The sequence below is a fragment of the Pelecanus crispus genome, chromosome 14, assembly GCF_030463565.1.
Source record: "Pelecanus crispus isolate bPelCri1 chromosome 14, bPelCri1.pri, whole genome shotgun sequence".
Taxonomy (NCBI): Eukaryota; Metazoa; Chordata; class Aves; order Pelecaniformes; family Pelecanidae; genus Pelecanus; species Pelecanus crispus.
The window spans coordinates 14,983,776-14,996,185 of NC_134656.1; the positions used below are offsets into that span (position 1 = coordinate 14,983,776).

At 39.7% G+C, this 12,410-nt stretch overlaps 1 protein-coding gene across 1 annotated transcript in view; it reads right to left on the reverse strand.

Moving 5' to 3' along the window:
* PTPRT (protein tyrosine phosphatase receptor type T) overlaps window positions 1-12,410 on the reverse strand; it is a 339,432-nt gene that overhangs the window by 219,574 nt on the left and 107,448 nt on the right. Inside the window, exon 6 of the mRNA XM_075721369.1 lies at window positions 9,005-9,298. Coding sequence (XP_075577484.1) covers window positions 9,005-9,298 — 294 coding nt within the window. The remainder of the gene's footprint in view (window positions 1-9,004; window positions 9,299-12,410) is intronic.

Here is a 12,410-nt window from a genome sequence, read left to right on the forward strand (position 1 = left end):
AGGCTTGCTTTCAGGCACAGATTCTTTAGTGACAATGGAATTCTTTCTGCCCAGGAAAAAGAATCATGTGGATCTTTTTGCAGAGGAATGTATTATGAATGTAAAAATAAACATTATAGCAAAGTGACCTATAGAACAGCAGGTGGAAAAATTTACACTTATACTGGGTTAACAAATAATCCGAGGAGAATAAAACCAACTGGGAAGAACTGCCTTTATACATATACATACAGTTTATGTCTTCTACATACGATTGCCTTTGGTGCAGTATTCCTTCTCTTAAATTTGGCATCCCACTCCTCTGCCTCACTCCCTCCCCTCTTAGAAAAGACAATGCCAACAGTTTATCTTCCTATTAAAAAGATTACTAAAATAAATTTATCACTTGAAGGCTTTATCTTCAAAGTGGCAGACTTCCTTGATATATAATCTAATCTTTCAAGCTCACCAAAGATTTTCGTCAAACTTCATTAATTTACAAATCAACTTCTGGAGGTTTGGATCTGTTTGCAAGACGTACTTCCCTCCTGCTTCTTTTTCATTCTCTAGGAAATGCTAGAAAACCTTTCAAAGTGCTACAGGGAGGAAACTGTGATGTTAAGGCTTTCAGATTTTGTTATCTTGTAAGTAGTCTCGCTTTAAACCCCCTTCTAATGGTCTCTACACCAAGATTTTAGTTTAATAATTTGAAGGATTATTGGCAGCTAAAACGAGGATTTGGGAATCTTGAGTGAAACACATTGTAATAACAACTGTCAGTCTGATTTTGATGCTCAGGCCTGTGTGCCTCTCCAGCAATATTTAAGTACTTTGATATGGTCACAGCTATGGTCTACTCGAATATTATTTCTAAAGTTGTAAAATATTCCACTGCTTCATATTTTTAAAAAGCCCAGCTTAAAAAAAAAAAAAAAAAAGAAAAAGCTTTAAAGTTTTCTAGCTTACGAAACTAAAAAGCAAAAATACATTAAAAGGAGTTGAAAGTATTTCCTTTTTTTTCCTCATTGCACTCAATGAATAACAATTAATTAAAATGGTGACTAGAGTTTATAATCCCTACCCAGTCCCATGGCCACGGCAATCATCTGGATCACAATCCAAAGCCTGGGGAGATTGGGGGGCTTCGCTTCTCCACCTGTGTAATGTCAATTTGAGATACAAAGGGATCCCTGCATCCCCCCAAAGGGGAATGAGATCTCTCGGTTCACTCTCTGTTTTGTCATGTTCAGATACTGTAACATAATGGGTGACAGAAATGTCCACGGACAAAATAGGTGGTTAAAAAAATAAAATAATATTCCATTTTCCAGCTCAACCAGTATGAAAATGCAGCGTACCCGTGCAGACAGACGTACAAAAAGGTTTTGTACTCTCACACTCCATCTGCTGGTTCTGCAACAGCATTTAAGACATCAACATGCTTTCCCCCCCCCCCCCGCCCCAAGCTGTGCAACACCCTTGCTCATCTGGGTAAGTTGGCAAGCGTTAAACAAGAAGTCATGTTCATCTCAATATTTCAGAGTCCACTGGGGAAAAATAAAAGGGTAAAATATTTATGACAAAATGTAAAACAACTAAACATGTAAGGAACAAAACTGTTCCTCAATGTCTTACAAATATCTCAGGGTTAAAAGCATTAACATGAGATTAAACATGTAGTGCTCTCTTCCATTTGGCCCCTGCCTTGCGTTTGTATTATATGTAAGAGCTTCCAAGAAAGCCAATTAACATGCCTTTTATTCTTTGAAATGTTTAAAATTGGGCACTTGCAGTGCATAAACTCTAAAACGCCTCTTATTATTTGAGTGCTTTTTAATGCAGGCTTGTGTACATTAAAAATACATTTAAAAATGAAACGCATTTATGTTTCAGCTGTCTTTGCAAAGGCAAAAAGAGAAACATAAGCAGGAAGCAGTGAGGGGTGTTTGTCCCAGGACAAAGATAGGATCATGACTATGCAAATCCACAGAGCTTAATAAATGCTTTGCAAGACTGGGTCTGTCATTTCACTCCCAGGATGAGTTATGGCATATATTACACAGAGAAGGAAAACAGACACCTCCCTTCGGTCGCTCCTCAGTGGAAGTTCAATGCTTAACACATGCACCGCAAGAATACGCACAGAGCATTTCCAGTTCCTCCCACTAACTGGGCTTTTCACGCTCGTATAAAGCAACATCTGGAAACGATCATCTCGTCGCACCCTCAAAAAACTAAAAGAAACAGTAATAATATGGTAATAAGGGATGAAATTTTATGAAAGATGCCACTTAACTGAAGACTAAAAGACACCATGCAATTTAAATAAATTGCTTTCAGCAGGGGACTGAGTGACAATCAAGAAAAAATGCCTGGCCCATTTTTGCTAATAGTGGGCCAGATTTTGAAGGGGTGTAAAATGCTGACTTTGGCAAAGCAGTGCCAGTTTTGCACAAGCTAAGGGTATAATCCTGTGAAGTCACATTTTTAGGACCACACTGGAGACACCCTTAAATCGAGGATGCTGAAATGGAGCTGCATAAGCAAAGAAGCTCTAAACACATCAGATATCTGATTATTTTGCTTCTCCCCCTCCACAGTTTAAGTGAGCTGAAAAAGAGGACTCACACAATTATCTGAATGCATACAAGAAAATTTCAACACCACTGCATTGCACACAAGGATGAGAACTCAGTTCCCTCATTAACCTGGGGTGGCTTGGTAACGCAGAAGTTGACATAATTTTGGTTTAGGTTCTCTGTGCACCACTTGTGTCCAGGCTCCAGTCTAGATCTGAAACCGCTAACGTGGACCTGACTCTCCTGTCAGTGACCTTCTTGTGCGTAGCCTTCCTGTGTGCCCAGAGTATTCCAAGTAGAAATACAGCCTGGAAAAACTGCAACAAGAGAAAAATCAAACTGGATTGTACTCACTTAAAATTTCATTCAAAGCCACTTTCACTTAGAAAATTAGGGTGCACACCCCCAATGTTCAGCTGCCTCAATTCTACAGTGCCACTAAGTCAACCGGTGTTCAGGGATTTCTCCAAGTTCAACAAAACAGAATGGGGTTTTTGTTCTTGTCTTGGGCTTTTTTGTTTTGTTTTCTCCTCTCTCTTTCCGTTTTTGCATCTTCAAATTAGGAATATTTGGCTATTTGGAATGAAACCAGGACAGAACTCAGCAGTTGAGAAATATTCAAAAGAATGACATGAAAATAAGTGCTAGGCAAGTTCACTTCTTTTGTTAGAAGTCATGAGGTCCCATCATTCACGAGAACCATTCTTTGTGGCATGAAAGCCTAGTGTCTTTATGAAAGTTGTCGTCTTACTGACCAGCCTGCCCACTCAGAAAATAATGCTACCGTCAAACCACATTACAGAAAGCCATTAAATTAAACAGCAACACCACCAAGCAGAAACAATGTGATCTGGAAATGAATAACTGGACTTCATCCTAATAAATAAAAATAAAAAACATTTCTGGATAACAAACTGCCTTTGCAGATAAAAAAATAAATCCCTAGAATTTAAATCCATCACGAGCAAAATCCCTCTGGAAAAAAATCCAGACCAAAGCACTATTATGACTGCCTTTATATTCATAACTGCATTTATGCAGACTAAGATAAGGGCAATCAATCCACTTGCCTCAGGACAAAAAGCCAATCTTCTGCAGGGATCAGGATAAAGACAATTCCTCACCATATGTACCATGGTTAAAGGCAATAGGGGACACACTTTGTTAGACTTGGGAATTTTCAGGCATTGGTCACTGCTAGAAACAAATATCAGATTTATGGCATATTCATGTGCTCCAGCAGTAAATCCCAGCCTCTCCTCCACACATTGCTGCTTTCCAACACACTGAATTTAGTGCCTGAACTCTGGACAGGCTGTGGCCTCACGCCAAACCAAGCGTCTTGTCAGCTCCCACAATATGGCTTTTCGAAGTCCTGTATTCAGTGAGTCACCCAAAGTGCACCAAAACACCCTGCTTCCCCTTTCACCATTTAATTACCTCCTTTTCTCCTCCCAAACTCCTTCTGTTCCGTATAGGTCGTCGCTGTTGTTATATCCCAGACAACATAGCTCCTCCTGTTTTCAATTCTTTTCCAGTAACTAATTGGTAGGTCTAATCTATCCTCTGTTCTTTGAAAGGTATCTTTCCAGTTTGACCACATTTCTACAGCCAATACGTCCATACCTTCATATTGACAGTTCCTCAAAGAGACATCTTTTGCCTGGAACACCCCTATACATGCAACCAACTGCACCTCTGCAACTTGAAGAGAAACCAGAAACACAGTTCCTACAGAGCTCTGCAGTTTCAGTTGAAGCACTGTCCTTCAGACCTCTGTTGTCCAAGAGCTCTGAAGGTACGCGTTATGGGCTAAACAGAAGTTGAGACCTGACAGAGAGACAATAAAAGTGTACCACTGACATGCTCGTAGCCACAAAATGCATATCATCAAGAAATACTTCACCTTTTCTTTCAGCTGCTATTTAAAGGGTAGATGCTGTCTTTCTACTCCCTCAAAAATTGAGGAGGGGGAAAGAATAAAGCAGAAATCAAGATACATTTATTATCTATTTGATCAATTTGACAGGGAAAATCATCATCTTATATGCAAAGGGACTTGAGCTGTTAGCGTGCGATACAGATGAAGTCCCTATCTTTCAACGATGCTACCAGGCTGTTTCCAAGCACCAATTGGGGATCAAGGATCAAAAAGAAGGAAATAAGATATTTTTGTAACTCTATTCTTATCTCTCTAGCTGACATGCCAAAGGCTACTGAGGTGGAATGAAAACAGAGTTTCAATCATCAAGCTAAGCAGAAAAAGTCACTAAAATGGGTACCAGTCCCACAGGCTTTGCGGGATCCACGTACCAAAACCCAGACACAAGATCATGCCATTCTCAACAGCCCACCTGCAGCGCTCCACGGCTCTTGGGAATAGGTGCTATCAAGAGAAGAACAAGTGCATTTCACTGTGCTACACGAGCCTTTGTTTCAGGGAATTTAGCAAGAGAACAAAACCGAACACAAGCAGAACATGCGCTGCAGAGGCTTGTCTTATCAGAGATGAGAAAAGCAAGTCCCTCACAGCATTTACCAACACAGAAAACAATAAACCCAGGTAAGGTTTTCCTTCACTGCTAATATTCTACAGGAAGTGTTTTTCAAAAGTAGGCAATCCTGCTAAATAAGCATCTATGTTCCCAGTTGTCTATATTTAAATTTATAGAGGACAGTAGAGATAAGAGTTAAAATTTAAGTAATATTAATAGGGAAATGAAAGTATGTTTCAGGACCAGGCTTAGAGTAACTCCAAGTTAAATTAGTCTGTGAAACAGTGATTCTACACAATACCTACACATCAGATGTACAGAATTCTCTTTCAAATCACTTGATATGCCATTTGTGTGGTGCTTTGACTCATATATCAGATTTTTTTTCCTCAGGGTTTTTTTTTGTAAGCTTGAAAAAAAAATGAAGGCTGCAGTATAGCAACCCTGAGTCTTATTTTTCAACATTAACATGTGAATGTTTCCTATTTAACAGGAGCTATCGCTTTAAAATTAAATCAGAAAGAAATATTTTTGAACCTGTTGTTGCAACAACTCACCGCACAACAAAGTAACCTGGTTGTTCAATTTGTGCATTTCATAACTGTACACAACTACTTCCTTTTTCTAACATTTGTAACAGACCAGACAAGAACATTTCTATAAAATATGAAAATGTAGTCTTAAAACCACAAAAAAAAGGCAAAAGCTACTTCTAAGCTTCACAAGATTTCATGGCACAAAGTATCTTTTAATAATAACTAAAGGAAAAGGTTTTCCAATTACTTTGCAATACCATATCAAACCCTGAATGTACAGATTATTTGCATTTGTATCAGCTACTTTATCCTGACTATTTTTAAAAGGAGTATTGAATTCAGCTACATCGTTCAAGACTAACTTTTATTTCCCTAGGCCAAGAACAAAAATTGAGTATTGATCTTGTCAGCTGCTCCTTTCTCCAGAGCTGGATCCCATCCTCCTGCTGAATTAGCCAGTCTCTAGCAGCATGAAGAGATAGGTTGCATGTGCTCTGTGAATTTTTTCATATGAGGACAAACCTCCTATTGTCTTAAGCTTGTTCTGGAAAGAATCATTGCCATACCTTTTTTTTGGGAAGGGGAGATTACTGGGTTTCTCAGGACTTTTTCTCCCCTCCCATTCCTTACCAAGCAACTCTCCCTGCCAGGCTGGAAAGCTTCCCGCTTCCGAGCCTCAAGGTCACGAACCCCTCCTCATCCTATGAGTCACCTGTTGTCATCATCCAAAAAGGCAGAGAAGCTAATGTTCAAGGTAGCTTTTTCAGATGGTATTTTAACCAAGTCCAAGTATTATTTTTAAAGAAAATCTTATCTCTGTCCCTTTATTAATATTCCTTTAAATGTTACTCTTTGGCCTTGCTTTCCATGGAATTTCATCCCACTAGAAGGCAAATACTTTTCAGATGAGATTCCCCCCCACACACAATGATGACCTCTTCTGCAAGGTCTTCCCTTCTCTTTCCCATCCACCAGAGAAAAGAAGGATTTTTTCCCCTATTCTCCCTTTCTGTGGCAACTGGAGAAAGAAAAAAAGCAGGGGAATAGTAAATAAGCAAAGAGAAGAAAACAAGCCCCAAGCTTCCCAAATCACAGCTTTCCAAAGCACACTCTTGAACGAAGCCCATGAAACAAGGATTTATTTGGTGTCCTGTAGAAAACCAAAAGCCTCACCAGTGGGGATAATGGATACCTGGGTACACATACTGTTTATAGAAATTTAGATAAGATATTATCCAGTTTAATAAAACTTCTTTGTGCTCATTTAGAGCAAGACCTTTCATAATTAGTTTTTATGGGCTTTATATAATGAAAAACTTTTTAAAGTCCATGTAGACAGCTGCCATTCACTCTGATCAAAAAATCTGAAAATCATGAATGATCTTGATAAGAGTTGCATCATGGTGTAATGACTTTCTAAGCTCATGCTGAGCCACTCTGGTCATGCTTTTGCTCAGCCTGACAGTCAAGAAACTCACAGCAGACAACTGCAACTTTGTAAATTAGCTGTTGTCGCTTGATTTGAAGGGTGAAGAAAGGCACGGTTGTTCCCAAATTCTGTTCTAATTTACAGATGAAAATAAAACCCAAGAATCTCATTGCAAGGTGTGCCTAAATTGAAGGCTATGCCAGTAATCAGACTCCCTAGCACACAAGTATACAATGTCTGTGTGGAAAGACGCTACGGAGATTATTTAGTAAAAGGGACATTGACTTCTCACTGTTGGAAGGTGGCAGACACCTTCTGTTTATGGTTACACTGGTTCCTTGCAATTTAAATAAGTAAATACTACTTCTCCAGTACAGATGATATTCTCTACTATTACTTCTGCAGTCAATTTTGTTATTTTTATTAGTGGGCCTAATAAACACAGTATCAACACTAAACAATCCAATATAACAGGACTACTCCGGTCACCTACTGACTGCATACAAATGTGCAGGACTTTGGGACTTCCCTCTTGCTAAGAAAAAGTAATGACAAAGAAAACAACCAAAAAATTCACTTGAAAAAAGCAGCATCCCTCATCCCTCAACCATTTAAGAAACCCCTCACTTTTCATTGATGTCATTTGTTAAGTACTCTCAGAAAAAAATCAAGGAAGTAGTGCTGTTTTCTTGGTTCAGCACATTTTGAAAAATCTTTACCATGGAAGTTTTGTGTAATTATCCTCAAAATAGGGTATTTTGAAGGAGTTCCACGACATATGGAAATTGGAATAATGAGTTGCATTTTCTTGTCTATCATTTCAGCTTGCCTTTTGTGGAAATTACACATCTTTAGACATTAGGTAAGTCTCTCCCTTCCTTCGAGTCCATGCTGCGACAGTGGGTGAGGAACGCTACCATTGCACTGCTTAATCCCATCCCAGGATGGCATTTGGCTGTTCTCGTTGCATTCTTCGCACTTCAGACTTGCTATTTGGTCAGAAAGAGCAAATGGAACCAGAATGCTTTTGCATAACCTCTCCACTACTTAAATCCACTTGCTGTAAATCACTAATTTGTGGGGAGGGAAGGAAGGTTGTAGAAGCAGCAGAGCAGCCTTCTCATCTCTGTCCTTTGTTCGCACCACAGAAAGGACCTTGCAAAAATTACAAAGATGCAAACCTTGAGAAGACGGTTGTATGGTGGAAAAAACTGCCTGGTAAAAAACTGCTTTGTTCGTCCCCTTGCAATGCATGGAGCTTGATTTCCCTTACTGGCTAATGATTAATGTGTGAAAACAGGATGAACCGCCAACATATCTGAAACATGAGGAACATGATCCTTTAGTTTTTCCTGGAAAGGCCAAAATGGTGTAGAAAGTAGATAGACTTTTCCTGTCCCTGGATAAAAATTGATTTGTTCCAACATGAAAGACAAAGGGAAGCTGCTGCACAGTGTTAGAACAGGTTTTGTTACCAGAATTGAGGAGAACAATAAGTTCCATCAAATGGAATACAAAAATGTATCTTCAAAACTAAATGCTCACTGCTTCACCGCACTGCGCTGATAAATTGATAGCACTGTCAATTTGTTAATAACCAGTGCCGAAACAGTACCCAAGAACAACAAATATATTGTTATGCGCTTACAGGGTGAAAATTTTATAATAGACTAATCTTAAGAACAATTTTCCTACTGGAGAATTGGTTGGGAAACCCTCATCTGCTTGCCCATTTCAGCAGAAAGCAGCCATACACTGTAGCAGAAAGTTCAGCAAATACACTACATGCATAAAACCAACAGTTTCTTAAACAGCTGCCTATGGAATAACAAGTAAAATATTCCAGGATATATCAAAATTCATAACGTCAATTCAGATCACTGACAAAGCACATCTACGCTAAAGATGTGCGGAGGACCATTTGTTAATGTGTTAGTAATTGAACCAAAATACCTGTGCCGTGTTGTAAAGCAGTAGAAACCCTACCTGCACATTTTGTTCTTGTTGTGAGCGGTGGTCCGGGGGGCCCTGTGCCTCCTTCGCCAGGGCGAGTGAGCAGCACTCTGATCTCGTACTCCACATCAGGATCCAAATGCCACAGTTTGTAATTAGGAGAGTCTACAATGTGCGTTTCCGCCCAATTCCCAGTGGTCGTCCGATACTCCACCTCTTTCAGTATGATGGGCCCATCTCCAATGATGGAGTTGGCGTTGGGTTTGATCCACAGGTACGTGGCTCCGACAGCCAGCAGCTCAGGGGGGGCAATAGGAGTTGGGGGTTCTGTGGACAAAAAGAAATGAGAGGCCTGAGACAATTTTGTCAAAAGGACCAAAATTTCCACTATGTCTCTGTATAACAAGGCTGTCCCAGAATCTTCTGTAACACAGGCACAGCTTCTCCTGTCATTTACCAAATCTTTCATAAGAATTTAATCTGCTACTGCAAAGAATTTGGCTTCTTTTATTTGCACTAAAAATTCAGCCCCCATACACTGGGGGTAGTATTACCAATTCAGAAACACCTGCAAAAATACAGTAACCACAAAGCAACTTCTGTTTAAAATCAAATCCAAATGTCACTTTTAAAAGATCAGAAGGCTTATTATATATTCTGTCCTTTAAGCATATGAGCAAGAGCAGTCAATGTGATATTGGAGGGTGAGGGGGGAAAGAAGCCTTAAATAAAGACGACTGAGTGCACTCAGCGTATACCGTGTATAAAAAGGCTGCAGCACAACAGCCCTTCCCCTGCCCTGCGACCCGACATGGCACAATATCACGGTCGTTAATCATGGAATTGTGGTTCAGCCAAAGTGTAATCCTTAACATGACACAATTAGCAATGAGTGGAAAACTCACATCACTTGCTCATTTTGTGATTTTACCAAGCAAAATAAAGGTTAAAAATATATCCTATTTTTTAATCAAAGCACTGGTTGTGTATCTGGGAAAACACTAGCAAATTTAAACACTAGGGATCTCCCCACGGTCAATGATATCAGTAGTCAGGGTGCTGCTGGAACCCACTCTAACTGGGGCTTTTGGTAGCTCAGAACTAAGAAAAACTCTAAGGCACCAGTGAATCAACACTCCTGTCATGTTTGATTGCAAAGTTTGCTTAACTTCATGAGCAAAGGTACTCAAGCAAAGTCTGCGTGAGACTTGGAGAGTGCCCAGATATCTGAAAAGCATGATGAGGAGGCAGAAACCCGGCCGCTGAATATCACCTCTGTGATAAACAGAAAAACAAGCCAATAAAAAGACATCTCAGCAGCACCCTTTGATGAAAGCTAAAAATCTACAGGGCTCTGGCTGCCTGCCTGATTTTTATTTTCCCCCCTCTCTCAGTGTATAAATAACACTTGCATATTGGAAGCCACACGAGTAGCATATGCCTTGTTGTTCTGAGAACCTGAGCTGAACTGCACAGGATTATGAGCAATTTCTTTAATCTCATCGAGCTTTTCCTCTGTCGCACTCTAATGTGGTTTGCCCTCAGCCCAGAGGACACAAACTGTATTCTCTTGTGAAAATAAGGTGACGAAAAGGACATCTCTGTCTCAGAAAAAGAAACCTATAAATGTTACAGCTTGACATTCATTTTAGAGTTCTGTGGGAGTTATTCTAAAACCCTCTTAAAGGTGATTCCTCAAAGAGCCCAGAGAACTGGAGGAATCCAGGACCCACAGAAATGTGGAAGAGAAGAGTTTGAACACCACGTGATGGGAGGAAGATGGGACTTTCCCCTCTGGAGAAGTCTTGGAGGTTAACATCTGCTCAATAAGGAGAAACAAATGCACGGAAATCATTATTATACAAGATGATCAACGGAAATGTTACTTAATTTCATTTCCTCTGGCTAACTAATTACAATGAACCACGCTATCTCCTTGAGATTGGCTGCAGTGGTTGTGCATTGTACCTCTGAAAAAAAAAAAGCCATCTGAACTGTAATTGCAGCAGGTATCCAACATGAAGAAAAAAAATGTGCGAGCTCAGTTTTTTGTGGAATGTTTGTTTCTGCTTTTGTTTTGCACAGAATCTTTTTCTGATATGAAATGTCAGGCTGATTATGTTGACTTAGTAAAGTTATTTCTCCAAGAAATTTGTTTTCAAGAAATGCATGTAGATACGTTTTCATTAAAAATCAAATTATTATAAATCACAAACCATTTATTACTTGTTTCTTGGTGCAAAACAACTAAAAGATAGACTTAGTGATTTTTACTCCTAATGCAAAAATGACATCTAACAAGTCACATCACAGCTGAACACAGGACAAATGAAATATTAAACTCCATTCTCCTGGGCTGTAGACTTCAATAGCGACATGATCCAGGTTACTTTGGGATTTGATTGCAAGTTAGAAGAGATTTATTTACGGGACTGAGCTTCATTAATAGATCAGTTTGTCCTGCTAAACAGACATGAAAGTCTCGTCTAGCAAGTTTAGAAACTACTATTGCCTAACTGATTTAGATTAAGATGACATCCAGTATTACTGTTGTCTTATTTTAGGCCAAATCTAAACCTCCGCCCACCCAAAAGAAAAGTGACGGTAGTTTTCCCTTTTTTTCCTGCTGTTAATGATCCCCTTTCTAAGTGCCATTTGAAAAACAGGTGCCACAGAACACTAGAAAATGAGGAGTTTAAAGTGTTGCTCCCATTTTCCAAATTTAAGAAACTGAGATAAGCAGACATCGCAGTAGTTATTCAGGGCTCAATCCCACCTCACTGAAAATAATGGGCTCTTTCCTACTGGCACCAACTGGCCAGGAAGCAATTTTTTTAAATATCGCTCTGTGCCAAATCACTGCAAGTGATCTAAACAAGTTACCTATTATTTAGCAAAACTAGCACATAAATAAGGACCATTTTGGGGCCTTTCTAACAAAACACACTTGTCAGTTACAGATGACCAGCCTGATGCTATGAGCTCACTATTTTAATTCAAATGTCTATGTGATCTCGATTAAATAAACATGGTGACAGATTGGCCTTGTACATATGTAATTGTGATCAACCATATTTTAAGCCCCATTTGATCCCAGCCAGTATTTTATGTTACAAGCTTTGTCTAGCCTGTTGCTGCCTTTCAGCCGTTCTCCCTCCTCCTCCGGGCACAGAGGAGAAAGGCGCAGGCTCCCCAGGAACGAGGACATCAGGAACTGGATTGCTGCAACTGGAACAGTATCTAGCCCGAATCCCAGACTCAGGAAGGACACAGAAAACTGTGGTTCCTGGGTGCCCTCTCTTTCAAGGAAACAGAAGCTCAAAAAGGGAGTTATTGAACATGAGTAAGTTTTATCGCACATGCAAAGCAGGTCCAGTCTTGCAGACAGGAAGGGAATTTGGGGTGTGCCTTTCTCCTCAAATTAGAAGAGGAACTATAG